The sequence below is a fragment of the Hylobates moloch genome, unplaced genomic scaffold (genome assembly GCF_009828535.3).
Source record: "Hylobates moloch isolate HMO894 unplaced genomic scaffold, HMol_V3 SCAFFOLD_20, whole genome shotgun sequence".
Lineage (NCBI taxonomy): Eukaryota > Metazoa > Chordata > Mammalia > Primates > Hylobatidae > Hylobates > Hylobates moloch.
Genome location: NW_026652295.1, coordinates 30269888 through 30287602, shown reverse-complemented (window position 1 = coordinate 30287602; position 17715 = coordinate 30269888). Strand labels below are relative to the sequence as shown.

The window sequence follows — 17715 nt, the reverse complement described above, 5'->3', positions numbered from 1 at the left end:
GTAATGGATCATTGGGATGGATTCCTCGTGAATGGCTTAAGCACCATCCCCCTTGATGCTGTGCTCGTGACAGTTCTCTAGAGATCAACTTATTAAAAATGTGTGGGCCGGGCGCAGTGGCTCATGCCTGTAATCCCAGCCAGCACTTCGGGAGGCCGAGGCGGGCGGATCACGAGGTCAGGAGATCGAGACCACGATGAAACCCCGTCTCCACTAAAAATACAAAAAATTAGCCGGGCGTGGTGGCGGGCGCCTGTAGTCCCAGCTACTCGGAGAGGCTGAGGCAGGAGAATGGCATGAACCCCGGGGGGCAGAGCCTGAAGTGAGCAGAGATCGCGCCACTGCACTCCAGCCTGGGCAGCCTGGACAGCGAGACTTTGTCTCAAACAACAACAACAAAAAAAATTGTGTGGCACCTCCCCGCCTTTGCTGCTGCTCTGGCCATGCTACATCCCTGCTTCCCTCTGTACCTTATGCAATATAAAGTTTCCTGAGGCCCCCCCAGAGGCTGAGCAGATGCCAGCACCATGCTTCATGTACATCCTGCAGAACCATAGCCAATTAAACCTCATCATGTAAGTAACTGGCCATAAAAACATGAATTACAGGAGATTCCTGGCAGGATGAAGGTGGATCAGGTGGGTTCAAAGATCCTCAGAGAAGAGCTCAGAGACTCTTGTCCAACCAGATCATCATTACCACTCCCACTGAGAGCCAAAACAAAGGATACTCACCATAGCAAGGAAGGAAAACAGGCATGGCTCTCCACCTCTCCCAGCCTGAAGGTCAAGTTGCAGGAATCACTGTCTAAGCATGACAGCCATACAACGCTTCTCTCCACGAGGGGGAGGTTCCAAACCTTAGACCTTCACTCAGGTTAGTGCAGAATCTCTGTGAACGTGCATTGTCCCTGGCTGGGCTTCCAGAGCTCATTCTAACAACGTGAAAACAAGACAATTTGAGAATAAACAGAATTATGGCCCTCCCATTGGCCCTTCTGGAGACCCAAGTATCCAGTTCCCTAAATGAGTCAGAACTTAGTTTTGACATCATGACCAGCATCGGAGACTCTAGTCTGTGAAATCATCATTCCCAATTAGGGAGATCTGGATCAAGGGAAGCTCTTCTGGAAAGAGATCTAGTATATTCAAAGAAAACACAACAGTCACAGTATATATTGATCTAACAAATGAGTCCAGGAATGGACGTTAGAAAGGGAGGAGTAGAAAGCAATTTAAGGCCGGGCGTGGTGGCTCACGCTTGTAATCCCAGCACTTTGGGAGGCCGAGGCGGGCGGATCACGAGGTCAGGAGATCGAGACCACGATGAAACCCCGTCTCCACTAAAAATACAAAAAATTAGCCGGGCGTGGTGGCGGGCGCCTGTAGTCCCAGCTACTCGGAGAGGCTGAGGCAGGAGAACGGCGTGAACCCGGGAGGCGGAGCTTGCAGTGAGCCCAGATTGCGCCACTGCATTCCAGCCTGGGCGACAGAGTGAGACTCTGTCTCAAAAAAAAAAAAAAAAAAGTAATTTAAAATAAAACTGCAGAGAACAGCTCCACTGGGAGGCCCCAGTGTACTCCTATTTTACAGTAGAAATGAAGAGAGGAGTCAGATTACCCAGCCTTTAACAAAAATACGGGGATTTATTAAAACATAAAAATACAGGCCGGGCAAGGTGGCTCACGCCTATAATCCCACCACTTTGGGAGGCCGAAGGGGGTGGATCACCTGAGGTAAGGAGTTTGAGACCAGCCTGACCAACATGAGTGAGACTCATGTCTCCCCGCTCCCCAAAAAAGTAAAAATACAATAGTCACAAGGAAAATGATGTAAACTAAAAAGAGTGAGACTGCCCCCCTGCCCCCACAAAAAGTAAAAATAGTCACAAGGAAAATGATGTAAACCAAAAAGTAGTCTCTAGAAAGTCACCAACACCAGGCGCAGCAACTCACCCCTGTAATTCCAGCACTTTGGGAGACTGAGGCAGGAGGACTGCTTGAGCCCAGGAGTGGAGACCAGCCTGGACAACATGGCAACAGCCCGCTTCTGTAAAAAAAAAACTAAAAATTAGCCAGGCATGGTGGTAGCATGTGCCTGTAGTCCCAGGAGGCTGAGGTGGAAAGACCACTTGAGCCCTGACGGCGGATGTTGCAGGGAGATCCTGGCATTGCCCTCCAGCCTGGGCAATGGAGCAGACTGTCTCAAAAACAAAATAGCAAAAACAAACAAATAAAAGGAAGTCACCAGCTGTGGTACGTGGATTATAGCTCAAAAAAGAAAAAGTGGCCGGGCGCAGCGGCTCACGAGGTCAGAAGATGGAGACCATCCTGGCCAACATGGTGAGACCCCTTCTACTAAAAATAGAAAAATTAGCCGAGCGTGGTGGCGCGGACCTGTAGTCCCACCTAATCGGAAGGCTGAGGAAGGACAATCGACTGAACCCGGGAGGCAGAGAAGGGCCGGGCGCGGTGGCTCACGCCTGTAATCCCAGCACTTTGGGAGGCGGAGGCGGGCAGATCACGAGGTCAGCAGATCGAGACCATCCTGGCTAACACAGTGAAACCCCGTCTCTATTAAAAATACAAAAAATTAGCCAGGCTTGATGGCACGCGCCTGTAATACCAGCTAATCGGGAGGCTGAGGCAGGAGAATCGCTTGATCCCAGAAGGCGGAGGTTGCAGTGAGTCGAGATCGTGCCACCACACTCCACCCTGGGTGATAGAGCGAGACTGTCTCAAAAAAAAAAAAGGGGGGGGGGGGCAGGGAGGCGCATAATGCCCATGAACGAAAGCTTGCTTGGGAACAAAGCTGTCCCAAGAGGCACTCAAAAGGCTCTCGCACCTAATACTCACCTTTACTCAAGGATAACACGGCGATGAACGTCTTACAAGTCCTAACGGGGAAATGAAACACAGAGCAAAAGATTAGGGATCTTGGCCATAAACTCCTCGTTGAGCCCGGTCTAGAAATGCTGGACCGAGGGGCGGTCAGAGCGCTGCGGTGATGGCATCAGCGACACACTCAGAGTCACCTGGGATCATCATCACTCCCCTCCTATCCCCAGGCGACTGCCACCCCCATTTTGCAATCACTCGCCCAACCCCACTCACAGTTGTGATGAGTAATCAGCAGGGGCTGTGGGGCCGCTAGCCGAGTTCCCCCTGCCACGAGCTAGGTCAGTTCCAAGCAGAGACACCAGAAACTCCAGTGTGCAACGGTAGTTCACCCAGCTCGACTGGGGACCGCGCTCTCCTCCCCCAGCCAGGCCACGACATAGCCGCCCGCGGGCTGCTGCACAAAGGCAGCGCAAGCCGTTGGGATCCTCTGCTCCCCCTCACTCAACAGTCGGGCCATTACAGCTCTCATACTGAAAACGCACGAGCCCAATTCGCAAAAAGGACTAAAATGGCGAGGCCGGGGCCATTTATGGCGGCGCCGGGTTGGGGGCCTGATGGGTATGGCTGTTTTCGTATCTGCCTGGCTAGACGCGTGGCATTTTCCCCATTGTTCGTCCACACAGAAATAAAACAAAGTGAAAGAAAGGCCAGGAAAGTATGTTTCACACTCTTCTGGGCAAATATTCGGAGACGCTTTTTGAATTTTGAAAAACAAAAAACAGGGATCTGTCTGGCCAGGCGGAAGAAAGTCCCAGTCGCCGGCCGGCCAGCGCCAGCCGGATGCTGTTCCTAAGCCGTTTCCCAGCAGCCCGTGGTCCGTTAATGACCCTGGGACTCTTCCCGCGCGCGCAGCTGCGCCAGTTTAGGGTCCAGCTACCCTGACACTTTGCACTCCGTTCCCCCAGCGAAATCTGAATTTGCCTCCCAGTTCGATCCCGCAGACTGTCAGGCACCTTAAGCTTCAATTAAACAAAACAAAACAAAAACCAAAAACACAAAAGGCAGGTCGGGCGTAATAGGTCACGCCTGTAATCTCAACACTTTGGACAGGCCCAGGCAGAGGATCACTTGAGGCCTGGAGTTCGAGACCAGCCTGGGCAAATAGTGACACTCAACCCCCGTCTCTGTTTATTTAAAAATTAGGCCGGTCGCGGTGGCTCATGTCTCTAATCCCAGCACTTTGGGAGGCCGAGGCAGGTGGATCACAAGGTCAGGAGATCGAGACCATCCTGGCTAACACGGTGAAACCCCCGTCTCTACTACAAAAAAAATTAGCAGAGCGTGGTGGCGAGCGCCTGTAGTCCCAGCTACTCGGGAGGCTGAGACAGGAGAATGGCGTGAACCCAGGAGGCAGAGCTTGCAGTGAGCCGAGATTGCGCCACTGCACTCCACCCTGGGGGACAGGGCGAGACTCCGTCTCAAAAAAATAAATAAATAACAGCATTTTTGAAACTCAGAAGTCATTTCAAATCCCACCTATCTGGACCCTTTCCTATCGCCCTCATTTATAAATGCGTATGATGTTTGGTGATGTGTGTGTTGGTATTTTTTTCTTAATCTTTTTTTTTTTTTTTTTTTTTTGAGACGGAGTCTGGCTCTGTTGCCCAGGCTGGAGTGCAGTGGCGGGATCTCGGCTCACTGCAACCTCCGCTTCCTCGGTTCAAGTGATTTTCCTGCCTCAGCCTCCCAAGTAGCAGGGATTACAGGTGTACACAACCATGCCTGGCTAATTTTCATATTTTTAGTAGAGTCAGGATTTCACCATGTAAGCCAGGCTGGTCTCCAACTCCTGACCTCAGGTGATTTGCCTGCCTAGGCCTCCACAAAGTGCCAGGATTATAGGTGTGAGTCACTGAGCCCGGCCTCTTCTTCTTCTTTTTTTTTTTTTTTTGAGATAGGGTATTGCTCTGTTGCCCAGATTGGAGTGCGGTGACATGATCTTGGCTTACTACAACCTCTGCCTCCCGGGTTCAAGTGATTCACTTGCCTCAGCCTCCTGAGTAGGTGGGATTACAGGCATCTGCCACCACACCCAGTTAATTTTATATATTTTTAGTAGAGACAGGGGGTTTCACCATGTTGGCCAGGCTGGTTTTGAACTCGTGAACCTCAAGTGATCCTCCCACCTCGGCCTCCCAAAGTGCTGGGATTACAGGCGTGAGCCACGGTGGCCACCCCAGTTCAGTGGTTTTCGCCACATTGGCTGCACATTACTAACACCTGGGCAGCTTTAAATGTATACATTGCCCTCTTTGAGATTCTGAATTGGCCTGAGAGAGGCCTGGCATCCCTTAATGGTTTTATTGTTCCATTAGGGTGGAGAGCCATGGCTCAAAGCTAAAGTATTTGTTCCCTCTACTGCCTGGCAGGTATATGAAAAAAAGATTCGCTATGGGTGGTGGCATACACGTGTAAGTCCCAGCTACTCAGGAGGCTAAGGATCAATTGAGCCCAGGAGGTCGAGGCTACCATGAACCGTGATCATACTACTGCACTCTAGCCTGGGCAACAGAGTAAGAACCTACCTCAAAAAAAAAAAAAAAAAAATACAGAAAGCCCTAATTCCTGCTGTTTTGGCAGTTAAGCTGCCTTTACTAAGTGCTATGGTCAGAGGCTTTAGTTCATCTCTTTCATTAATAAAACAGGCCTTTAAGAATTGGCCCAAGGGCCGGGCATAGTGGCTTACGCCTATAATCACAGCACTTTGGGAGGCCAAGGCAGGCAGATCACCTGAGGTCAGGAGTTCCAGACCAGCCTGCCCAACATGGCGGAAACCTCGTCTGTACTAAAAATACAAAAAATTTGCTGAGCATGGTAGCCGGTGCCTGTAATCCCAGCTACTCGGAAGGCTGAGGCAGAAGAATCGTTTGAACCTGGGAGGTAGAGGTTGCAGTGAGCCGAGATTGCTCCACCGTACTCCAGCCTGGGCAACAAAAGTGAAACTCTGTCTCAAAAAAAAAAAAAAAAAAAAAATTGGCCCCAAAACCAAATAAACTTACTATATCCCTTTTCTTTTATACACTTTCAAGGAGGATTTCCAGTATTATGTAATCCTTAAAGCGTTTTAAAACCCTAGAGTGTAAGGATTTACACAAAGGTGCAACATAGGACTTTAACCGTTTTATGTTTTTTTGAGACGAAGTATTGCTCTGTCACCCAGGGTGGAGTACAGCGGCGCAATCTCGACTCACTGCAACCTCCGCCTCCAGGCTCAAGTGATTCTCCTTCTTCAGCCTTCCATGTAGCTGGGATTATAGGCATGCCCCACCGTGCCCACCTAGTAGAGACAGCATTTCACCATGTTGACCAGGCTGGTCTCGAACTCCTGACCTTAGGCGATCCAACTGCCCCGCCTCAGCCTCCCAAAATGCTGGGATTACAGGCGTGAGCCACCACGCCCAGCCAGCTAATTCTATTGCTTTTTGTAGAGATGGGGTTTTGCTATGTTGGCCAGGCTGGTTTTGAACTCTGGACCTCAAGTGATCTGCCCGCCTCGCCCTCCCTAAATTCTGGGATTATAAGCATGATCCATCGCACCTGGCCCATTTTATTTGATTTTTAAATTCTTTTTGTAAATTGACAAACTTTAGTTGCATGTATTGGTACAAAGTAGTTATTAACTATTAAGACAATATGGAGTAATTAAATCAAGCTAATTAACGTATCACCTCAAATATTTTTGTGATAAGAACATTTGAAATTTTGAAATATATAATACACTATTAACTATTTTCACCACGCCATGCAATATATACCCTCCACCCCACGCCCAAAAAAAAAACACAAAAACAGGCGGGGCACAGTGGCTCACGCCTATAATCCCAGCACTTTGGGAGGACTAGACAAGGGGATCACTTGAGCTGAAGAGTTTGAGACCAACCTGGGCAACACAGCAAGACTTGGTCTCTACAAAATACAAAAAATTAGCCGAGCATGATGGCACATACCTGTAGACCCAGGAGGTCTACTCAGGAGGCTAAGGTGGGAGGATTGCTTGAACCCAGGAGTTTGAGACTACAGTGGTGAGCTCTACTGTGCTCCAGCCTGGGTGACAGAGCAATATCCCGTTTCAAAAAAAAACACAACGTATTCCTCCTAAGGCTTTGTTTCCCTTGCACATCTCCCCATCCCCCCATCCCACATCCCTTGGTAACCACTTCTCTGCTTCTGAGTTCTGCTGTTTAGATTCCACATATATTTTTTTATTTTTTTTTAATTTATTTTTATTTTTATTTTTTGAGACGGAGTCTCGCTCTGTCACCCAGGTTGGAGTGCAGTGGCGCGATCTCTGTTCACTGCAAGCTCCGCCTCCCGGGTTCACGCATTCTCCTGCCTCAGCCTCTCCGAGTAGCTGGGACTACAGGCGCCCGCCACCACGCCCGGCTAATTTTTTTGTATTTTTAGTAGAGACGGGGTTTCACCGTGGTCTAGATCTCCTGACCTCGTGATCCGCCCGCCTCGGCCTCCCAAAGTGCTGGGATTACAAGCGTGAGCCACCGCGACCGGCTAGATTCCACATATAAATGAATATGAGCCGAGGTCAGGAGATTGAGACCATCCTGGCTAACACGGTAAAACCCCGTCTCTACCAAAAATACAAAAAATTAGCCAGGCATGGTGGCATGCGCCTGTAGTCCCAGTTACTCAGGAGGCTGAGGCAGGAGAATCGCTTGAACCTGGGAGGCGAAAGTTACCGTGAGCCGAGATCGCGCCACTGCACTCCAGCCTGGGCGACAAGAGTGAGAGTGAGATTCCATCTCAAAAAAAAAAAAAGTGAGCATTTTTTTGTGGACTCCCACTCCGCTAAGTGGAAGAGAGAGAGAAAACGACCATAATCCCCTCTCAGCACCACCCCTCCCCTCCCCGCCCCAGTTAACCCACCTCAACCACCCCCAGTACCGTTTTGCAGCTGCCATCCGACTTTTCCCTGAAACAAGCCCCACTCTAATCAAGACGGGCACCTGCAATTTCTCTTAAGGCCCACAATTAAGTCCTAACAAAAATATGTGTAGCCCTAACTCCTACACGTATAACTCTTCAGAAGTACTGTCCTTTTCAGACTATAGATAGATGGAATTCAGACACTATCCCTCCCTAAATATCCATTATCTTCACATATTAACAGACAAGAAAAAGTTTAACATTTTATTTTTCATATTTAAGTAAACAAATTATAAAAACATACATTCCCAGCCTTTGTAGTGTTTTCGCAAAGCAAAAAAAAAAAAAAAAAAAAAAAAAAAAAAAAAAAAACTCGTACAGAAGGTGGCAGTGTTGATTCATTTAAAGGGAACGAAACACCCTTACAGTATCAACATTAAATGCAAAGAATTCTAATGAACATATTGGTTGTACTACAAAAATAATGAAGCCAGCTAATTACCATCAGGTTACAACTTAACTTTACAAAGAAGTGAAGCAGCAAAGAGCTGAAGCAGAAATGACATAGGAAAACAGCAGCAAAGTCCTTGAGTCCAAACAGTCCACCTCAAAGACAAACATACTAAGGAACGAAGGCTCCTAATCCACCTCCTCAATGGTGGGGCCTGACCCAGACCCTCCCTTGGGACTCTGAGCCCCGAAGCCGCCAGGCCCGGGACCACCCGCACCCTGGTACAGTCCGCTGATGATGGGGTTACACACCTGCTCCAGCTCCTTCCTCTTGTGCTCAAACTCGTCCTTCTCGGCCAGGGTGTTGGCGTCCAGCCACGAGATGACCTCTTGACACTTGTCCAGCACCTTCTTCTTGTCGGCCTCGCTGATCTTGCCCTTGAGCCCCTCATCCTCCACGGCGCTCTTCATGTTGAAGGCGTAGGACTCCAGGGCGTTCTTGGCTGACACCCTCTCGCGCTGCACCTCGTCCTCGGCTTTGTACTTCTCCGCCTCCTGCACCATGCGTTCGATCTCTTCCTTGCTCAGGCGGCCCTTGTCGTTGGTGATGGTGATCTTGTTGGCCTTGCCGGTGCTCTTGTCCGTGGCCGTGACGTTCAGGATGCCGTTGGCATCGATGTCGAAGGTCACCTCGATCTGGGGCACGCCCCTGGGGGCCGGAGGGATGCCGCTCAGCTCGAAGCGCCCCAACAGATTGTTGTCCTTCGTCATGGCCCTCTCGCCCTCGTACACCTGGATCAGCACCCCGGGTTGGTTGTCGGAGTAGGTGGTGAAGATCTGCGTCTGCTTGGTGGGGATGGTGGAGTTGCGCTTGATCAGGGCAGTCATCACGCCTCCGGCCGTCTCCAGCCCCAGCGACAGCGGAGCCACGTCCAGCAGCAGCAGGTCCTGCACGTTCTCGGACTTGTCCCCCATCAGGATGGCCGCCTGCACCGCCGCCCCGTAGGCCACAGCCTCGTCGGGGTTGATGCTCTTGTTCAGGTCGCGCCCGTTGAAGAAGTCCTGCAGCAGCTTCTGCACCTTGGGGATGCGGGTGGAACCCCCGACCAGGACCAGGTCGTGGATCTGGGCCTTGTCCAGCTTGGCGTCGCGCAGAGCCTTCTCCACGGGCTCCAGGGTGCTTCGGAACAGGTCCGAGCACAGCTCCTCGAACCTCGCCCTGGTGATGGACGTGTAGAAGTCGATGCCCTCAAACAGGGAGTCGATCTCCAGGCTGGCCTGGGTGCTGGACGACAGGGTCCTCTTGGCCCTCTCGCAGGCGGTGCGCAGCCGCCTCACGGCTCGCTTGTTCTGGCTGATGTCCTTCTTGTGTTTTCTCTTGAACTCCTCCACGAAGTGGTTCACCAGCCTGTTGTCAAAGTCCTCCCCACCCAGGTGGGTGTCCCCGGCCGTGGCCTTCACCTCGAAGATACCGTCGTCGATCGTCAGGATGGACACGTCGAAGGTGCCCCCGCCCAGGTCAAAGATGAGCACGTTGCGCTCCCCCTTGCCCGTTCTGTCCAGGCCGTAGGCGATGGCGGCGGCCGTGGGCTCGTTGATGATCCGCAGCACGTTGAGCCCCGCGATCACACCCGCATCCTTGGTGGCCTGGCGCTGCGAGTCGTTGAAGTAGGCCGGCACGGTGATCACCGCGTTGGTCACCGGATAGCCCAGGTACGCCTCGGCGATCTCCTTCATCTTGGTCAGCACCATGGACGAGATCTCCTCGGGGTAGAATGCCTTGGTCTCCCCCTTGTAGCTCACCTGCACCTTGGGCTTGTCTCCGTCGTTAATCACCTGGAAAGGCCAGTGCTTCATGTCCGACTGCACCACCGGGTCGCCGAACTTGCGGCCGATCAGCCGCTTCGCGTCAAACACGGTGTTCTGCGGGTTCAGCGCCACCTGGTTCTTGGCCGCATCCCCGATGAGCCGCTCGGTGTCCGTGAAGGCCACGTAGCTGGGGGTGGTGCGGTTGCCCTGGTCGTTGGCGATGATCTCCACCTTGCCGTGCTGGAACACCCCCACGCAAGAGTAGGTGGTGCCCAGGTCGATGCCGATCGCCGCGGCTTTGGCCATGCCGGTGCCCTGCTCTCTGTCGGCTCCGCTCTGAGATTCGGGGCTGGAAACGGAGGACGGGATCCGGGACAAGAGCTCGGTCCTTCGGAACGCCGGAAACTCAACGCGGCGGTGCCCGCAGCCGCACAGGTTCGCTCTGGAAAGCCTTGGGACCGCGGGAGTCACCCTCGGAAAAGGCAACGGACTCTCGCAGCAGCTCCTCAGGCTGGCCGTTTTCCGGACCGGCGCCCCTCGGCTTTTATAAGTCGTCACGGAGACCCGCCTTTCCCCTTCTGAGCCAATCACCGAGCTCGATGAGGCTGCCAGGTCGGGAATATTCCAGGGGTTTCGCCTCCCGTCCTGCCCCCCAGCCTTCCTTGGACCAATCAGAGGCCAGGGTGCCGCCCCCTGCTCAGAACTCTCCAGAGTCTTCTGGGATTCACTGGAGGGGACAGGGGCCCTGAGGGGAAGGGGGAGTGGTGGTGGGAAGGGTGTTGGTCTCCATGGCGATGCTGGCCGCCTGCCCTTCAGTAGGTAATTGACAGGAAGGGCCTGCTCTGGGCTTGTAATTTTAGGGCGGTGCGAGATTGGTCGGATGACTTTGGAGACAACCAGAACCCGAAAGTTACCTTGTTTCTCGAAGGAGGCGGTGCATCGATGTGCCTAGGAAACTCTGATTGGACTGTGTCTGTGAAGGACGGAGCAGCCTTGGGTCCTTTCTCCGAGGCACCTAATGGCCTAGTCTGCCTGAGAAACGGCCCGGCTCTCCCGGATGTTTTTTCCATCTTAATGGGAAGGAGAAGGAAAGAGATAATGCAATATAGTTTTTGACATAATCTTTAACCTAAAGGATGGGACAACTGGGAATAGGAGCCTTTAAATTTTCACAAGGAAAGCAGTTGTGTAAACAGGCAGTTCTTAGCAAGACAGGGGCACCCATCCAAGGAGGAAGGGAGGCGCTGGTCGGGTAGTGGGAGGGGTGGGTCCGCCGCACCCCTGTCCCCGCCTTCAGCCGCTCCTGTCTGCTGCAACCAGGAGTTAGAAAAAAATTTTCCTTAGTATGTAGGCCGTCCTTAAGGCATTCTGGATTCCTCCATTTCCCTCCCCATTCCTAGCTTGGAGTCTGGGACACCTCCTTCCTACTTTCTCAATTCCTGGTTCACTCCTGGACAGTGTGTAGAACTAGGACCTCACAGTCCCGAGTAAGATTTTCTGTCTGTCCCTGAAACCCCTAGGCTGTCACCGTTTTTAGGTCAAATATAACAAGATGGTGAGCCTGGGAGGGAGGTGCGGGGGGGTGTTTAGCTCTCTTTAACAGCACATACTACAGCTGTTTGGCAGGTGGCCCTCTTTAAGCAAACTGTGTGGAGTGATGCTGGAAAGCAGGAGGGGTTGGGACCCAGGTTCTAGTTACTAGCTCCTCTAAAACCTCAGGTTATGTGTCTTAAGTTTGTTTTCGTTTTGAGACAGTCTCGCTCTGTCACCCAAGCTGAAGTGCAGTGGCGTGATCTCAGCTCACTGCAACCTCCGCCTCCCGGGTTTAAGCAATTCTCCTACCTCAGCCTCCTGAGTAGCTGGGATTACAGGCATGTGGCACCACTCCTGGCTAATTTTTGTATTTTTAGTAGAGACAGGGTTTCACCATGTTGGTCAGGCTGGTCTCGAACTCCTGACCTCGTGATCTGCCCACCTCGGCCTCCCAAAGTGCTGGGATTACAGGCATGAGCCACCATTCCCGGTCTGTTGTTTGTTTTTGTTTGTTTGTTTGTTTTGAGACTGAGTCTCACTCTGTCGCCCAGGCTGGAGTGCAGTGGCGAGATCGCTGCTCATTGCAACCCCTGCCCCTGGGGTTCAAACAATTTTGCTGCCTCAGCCTCCCCAGTAGCTGGAATTACAGGATGTGCCACCACACCGGGCTAATTTTTGTATTTTTAATAGAGACAGGGTTTCGCCATGTTGGCCAGGCTGAATGTGTCTTAAGTTTTTATCCTAGATTCCAACTTCCTGCGGATTCTCCTTCCTCCTGTTTTAAATACGATTGCATTTAGTAATTTACTTTCCCTTTTTTTTTCCTTCATTCTTAGTGTGAATGCAAGACCCTTTGTTAGGCGTCTGAAAGGAAAATGTGAGGGGTTAAAGCAATAGTACTGTGTTTACAACCTACTACAAAAAAAAAAAAAAAAAAGAAAAGAAAAAAAAATAGCCTCATTGCCATGGGGATATTCCTTGAGCACAAATGGAAGGAAGAAGTTATTGATGAAGGGAATAATCCTGTTTTTAAACACTTTGCTCAATTGGCACTTTTCATATGCACAGCGCACACACACCTGTCCACTATCAAAACACCTCTTCCTGGAATTCAGGGGTATTCATTTGTTTATAATTCACTGATCTAAACTGATGTTGCAAATAAATTGCTTTAACAATCTGCGTGTGTCTGTATGTGCAGGTAGGTGATAACTTTCACATTCAGCTTTAGCTCCCTTAAGAATCACCTCTCTAAACTAGTCAAACCGGTCAAACTTCAAGAATTTTCCCAAACATTTCTCTATGAAATGTCTGGCTGGAGATTCTCCCAAACTATGTTCATCTTAGCTGCACAGTGTATCAACACTTCCAGAGACCCTTAACCTCACCCCTCCCTCTGGAAGCTTCCTCACCATCAACTACTACTACTGGCAGGTCTGGATTCATTCCTTCCCTCCTTCCAAATCTACAATTTAAAAGGCCGGCACGGTGGCTCACACCTGTAATCCCAGCACTTTGGGAGGCCAACGCAGCAGATCACCTGAGGTCAGAAGTTGGAGACCAGCCTGACCAACATGGAGAAAGCCCGTCTCTACTAAAAATACCAAAAAAAAAAAAAAAAAAAAAAAATTACCTGGGCATGGTGGCACGTGCCTGTAATCCCAGCTACTTGGGAGTCTGAGGCAGGAGAATCACTTGAACCCAGGAGGCGGAGGTTGCGGTGAGCCGAGATCGTGCCACTGCACTCTAGCCTGGGCAACAAGAGCGAAACTCCTTCTCAAAAATAAAATACTTCTCTGATTCTGCTAAGAAACATAAAAAGTGGGGGGTGAGTGGCGGGAAAGGGGGAGAAAAAAACCTCTCCATTGGCATGAAGCAAAGGGCATCACTGTCTCAACTGCCTGGCAACTAGATGTGGTGTTGGGGCCCCAAATCTTGGGTGATCTCCGGATAGCAGAAAAATCCAATATAAATGCTGTTTTTCTTGAATCAGTCACACTAGTCAGAGTCTACAGTGCTATAGTTGACCTAGCTTTTAAGTGAAGCCTCTGTGGACTAGACTGGAAACCCACACATACATATTCCTTGTCCATTTCCTGACAAGGAGAGGGTCACCTGAATTTTCTTTTTTTCTTTTTTTTTTTTTTTTTGAGATGGAGTCTTGCTCTGTCGCCCAGGCTGGAGTGCAATAGCACAATCTCAGCTCACTGCAGCCTCCACCTCCCAGGTTCAAGCGATTCTCCTGCCTCAGCCTCCTGAGTGGCTGGGATTACAGGTGCGCACCACCATGCCTGGCTAATTTTTGTATTTTTAGTAGAGACAGGGTTTTGTCATGTTGGCCAGGCTGGTCTCGAACTCCTGACCTCAGGTGATCCGTCCGTCTGGGTCGCCCAAAGTGCTGGGATTACAGGCATGAGGCACCATGCCGGCCTTTTCTTTCCTTTTAGACTGGATGCTTCACAAGGCAGAAATCCAGTCACAAGTTTAATTGCTGTCTAAGGTGAATATATAAGAACCCCAGGAGATTTTTCAGAACTTTAATGTGATTAATTTCAGAATTAGGTTTTTATTGGATTCCGTGTTTGGAAGGATCAGAGCTCAGAGTCCCCAAAGTGAAAGCCAGGTCAGATGCTTTCAAAGGGACAAGAGAACTGAAGAGGGAGTGCCAAGAACATAATTGCTACAGCAGTGTGGGGTAAGAGAGCTTTCTTCAGGCTGACGCTGCAGGGTCTTTTCCTTCCTTCTCCCTCTCCTTTTTATAGTTCCTCAAACAGTAGTTTTCTTAATTTTGTTAATTTTAAAAGATGGTATAGGCCAGGCGCCATGGCTCACGCATGTAATCTCAGCACTTTGAGAGGCCGAGGTGGGCGGATCATCTGAGGTCAGGAGTTCAAGACCAGCCTGGCAAACATGGCAAAACCCTGTCTCTCCTAAAAACACAAAAATTAGCCGGACGTGGTGGTGCACACCTGTAATCCCAGCTACTCAGGAGCTGAGGCAGGAGAATCACTTGAACCCGGGAGGTGGAGGTTGCAGTGAGCTGAGATCACACCACTGCACTCCAGTCTGGGTGACAGAGCAAGACTGTCTTAAAAAAATAATAAATTTAAAAAAAAAGATGGTATAATTTTAAGTTCATCCAGATGAAAGCAAAAGAGTTAATTGATATGAAATCTAGAGGCAGGCATTCTTAACTGAATGAATGACAAATGCTTCAATGACAAAGAGAACCCTGGCCATTTCTAGCAGCACGGAAAGAAAAAATCTGGGAAGGGAAAATCCTGGATTTGCATCTGAGCTCTACTTCTTTGGTGAGGCTGTTTTTCTTTTCAACAAGTAAGTACTTGTACGTTGACTAAATAACACAAGTTTCGACGTGTTCATCTCTAAAACATAATTAACAATACCTGGACTGGGTGTGGTGGCTCAGGTCGGTAATCCCAGTGCTTTAGGAAGCCAAGGCAGGCACTTGAACTCAGAAGTCCAAGATCAGCCTGGGCAACATAGTGGGACACCATCTCTCTCTTTTTTTTTTTTTTTTTTTTTTGAGACGGAGTCTTGCTGTCGCCCAGGCTGGAGTGCAGTGGCGCAATCTCGGCTCACTGCAAGCTCCGCCTCCCGGGTTCACGCCATTCTCCTGCCTCAGCCTCTCCGAGTAGCTGGGACTACAGGAGCCCGCCACCATGCCTGGCTAATTTTTTGTATTTTTAGTAGAGACGCGGTTTCACCGTGGTCTCGATCTCTTGACCTCGTGATCCGCCCACCTCGGCCTCCCAAAGTGCTGGGATTACAAGCGTGAGCCACCGCGCCCGGCCTAGTGGGAAACCATCTCTACCAAAAACTTTACAAGTTAGCTGGGCGTGGTGGCAGGTGCCTGTAGTCCCAGCTACTTGGGAGGCTGAGGCAGGAGGATCGCTTGAGCACAAGAGGTCAAGGCTGCAGTGAGCTATGATCACGCCACTGCACTCCAGCCTGGGAGACAGAGATCCTGTCTCGAATAAAAAAATTTTTTTTCCCTACATGATCAAAGAGAATATGATCTTCTCCTCCTTTTATTGGGGATCCCATACTCTCAGATATGACTCCTAGTCATTCTTATTTAGATGTTTAAAAGTTGGGGACCATTATTAGGACTACAGCTGCTTTCAGCTTAATGTAAAAACTGTCCTAAGATCTGCGGCACAGGCCATTCAGTCAAACCTTTTCATTTTCAAAGACAGCACCAAGGATCAAAGAAGTTCAGTGGCTTGATCTGGTTACCCAGATGACAGGTTACAGAACCGGTGATTGGACCCACGTGTTCTGACACTCATTTTGTACTCCTTCCCACATTGGTTCATCAACCTAACTGGGTTTTGTTTGCTTTTAATTTTGTGGTTAGACCTAATTGTTTTATTCTCTAAAGAGGAAAACAACACAGTGTTGGCCTCTGCGAGCATTAAGGGCACCACGGGTATGTGATCAGCCAGGGACTCCCGTCCTGGCTGCTGCTCTGCTCTTCGGACTCACGACCACGGCCCCTACAAGCTCTTGCCTTCCCCACCTTCCAGCTCTCCCAGCCCTGCCTCTCCTTTCCGATAGAACAGATTGCTCAAGCAGAAAGAGGGGAAAGGAGGGGGGAGCCCCGTTACTATGGCAAGGCTGGCATATAGTTCACAGAATCTTCTGGACGTTAAATATAGAGTCCTGACTAACCTTGACGTTTTAGGGCCGGTTGGCGAGAGGAGGGAGAGATTCGGGTGGCGCAGTTTGTTGGGGAGTATCCCTAAGAATGACACAGCAGTTCTCGCCTTGAAGGTCAGAAAACTCTAGAAACTTCGGGCAGAGCCAGCGACGGGGGGGAAAAAGCCTCAGCCAAAGGGGAGGAAAGGGGGGAGTGCGGGGGGGAGAAAAGGCGGGGCCGCTGGGGCCTGAGGGCGGGGCTGGCTTCGGGCCTGCCTGTCCGACTCTTGCGTTTTCCGATGGTTTTTTTTTTTTTTTTCCAAAAAGGGATTAAAGGAGGAAAGAAAGAAGGACCTTTCGAGTTTCTCTCATACTAGGTAACTTACAAGACGAAAATATTGGAGAGTTTTGTAATTTTCATACAACTAAATCAGATGCATTGGGTGGCCAGAGGCGAGAAAGGAAGGTCCCCACCGCCCGCGGCCAGCGCGCACCCGTCGGCGCGGGGACGCGCGACTGATGGGAGAGGAGGAGATGGAGTCGGTTGGCTTTTGCCTACCGCCAGCTCAGTGCCCCTGTTCTAGTCCCTCGCCCCGTGAGGCATCAGGAGAGTAAGAAAATTAGACCCTCAGGAGTGATTCTCGGTTGCTGAGCTCCTCCGTAGTCCCAGCCTGTGAACCTGCTCCAGCTCTCCTCCGGTGTCCTCCCTTCTAATTTTTTTTTTTTTTTTTTTTTTTTACTTTTTTTTGAGACAGGGTCTCGCTCTGTCGCCCAGGCTGGAGTGCAGTGGCGCAATCACGGCTCACTGCAGCCTCGATCTCCCAGGCTCAAGCGATCCTCCCGCCCCAGCCTCCCGGGTAGCTGGGACTCCAGGCCCGCGCCACCACGCGCTGCTCCTGTCTCCTCCAATTCTTGATCGGGCTGGACGTGGGCCAGCGGGGTGGGGCCGGTTTAACTCCGTGTCTGGAATGCTCCGCTGCTCTACCCCTCAAACATCCCTTTAAATGGTGATGCTAGGAAAGGACGAGGGCCCGGTGGGCTTACTCCCTCTGGCTGAACTACACCTGATAGATACCTCAGGGGCGTTTCCCAAGGGGACGGATTTAGATCAGTTAGCAGGAGGAATGGTGGCTGTCACAATTTTTTATATTCACGTAAGGATCGCTCCCTCAGAAATCGCCAATATTGGCTCCCCCCTGAAATAACCTCATTTCCTTTTTTAGCCTAAAGCCGTATTATTTCTGCCCACTTCTCTCACATCTATAAAATACTGTAGTTAATTTTTTGTTTTGGTACCTTTTTTGTCTTTTTGAGGATGACAAGAACTCTTAAAGACCAGGAATAACAGTAAATGTATATGTTATAAAATAAAATCCTGGGTTCAAAAGCCATCTAAAATCAAATTTATTATCATAGCCTGCTGCCTTCTGAGGCCTGGTATAGGAAGGTAGGAGGTGATTGGAATTGAGAAGATATTTATA

At 50.4% G+C, this 17715-nt stretch overlaps 1 protein-coding gene and 3 non-coding genes across 4 annotated transcripts; all 4 read right to left on the bottom strand.

Annotated features, from left to right (window-relative positions):
* Positions 1–624: 624 nt before the first annotated feature.
* LOC131382172 (small nucleolar RNA ZL8) lies at positions 625–707 on the bottom strand. Its single transcript, XR_009211420.1, has one exon. It is a non-coding gene; the product is annotated as a small nucleolar RNA ZL8 (small nucleolar RNA).
* A 320-nt stretch (positions 708–1027) lies between these two features.
* On the bottom strand, positions 1028–1094 carry LOC116460530 (small nucleolar RNA SNORD52). The gene has a single exon (XR_004245834.1). It is a non-coding gene; the product is annotated as a small nucleolar RNA SNORD52 (small nucleolar RNA).
* A 1893-nt stretch (positions 1095–2987) lies between these two features.
* LOC116460532 (small nucleolar RNA SNORD48) lies at positions 2988–3050 on the bottom strand. The gene has a single exon (XR_004245836.1). It is a non-coding gene; the product is annotated as a small nucleolar RNA SNORD48 (small nucleolar RNA).
* Positions 3051–8030: 4980 nt separating this feature from the next.
* On the bottom strand, positions 8031–10581 carry HSPA1B (heat shock protein family A (Hsp70) member 1B). The gene has a single exon (XM_032141314.2). The coding sequence runs from the start codon at positions 10343–10345 to the stop codon at positions 8420–8422; it is 1926 nt and encodes a 641-aa protein (XP_031997205.1). The 5' UTR covers positions 10346–10581; the 3' UTR covers positions 8031–8419.
* Positions 10582–17715: the final 7134 nt, after the last annotated feature.

Bases quoted from the DNA above. Each gene is read 5' to 3' on its own strand.
- HSPA1B (XM_032141314.2), bottom strand. From the start codon at position 10,345: ATGGCCAAAGCCGCGGCGATCGGCATCGACCTGGGCACCACCTACTCT.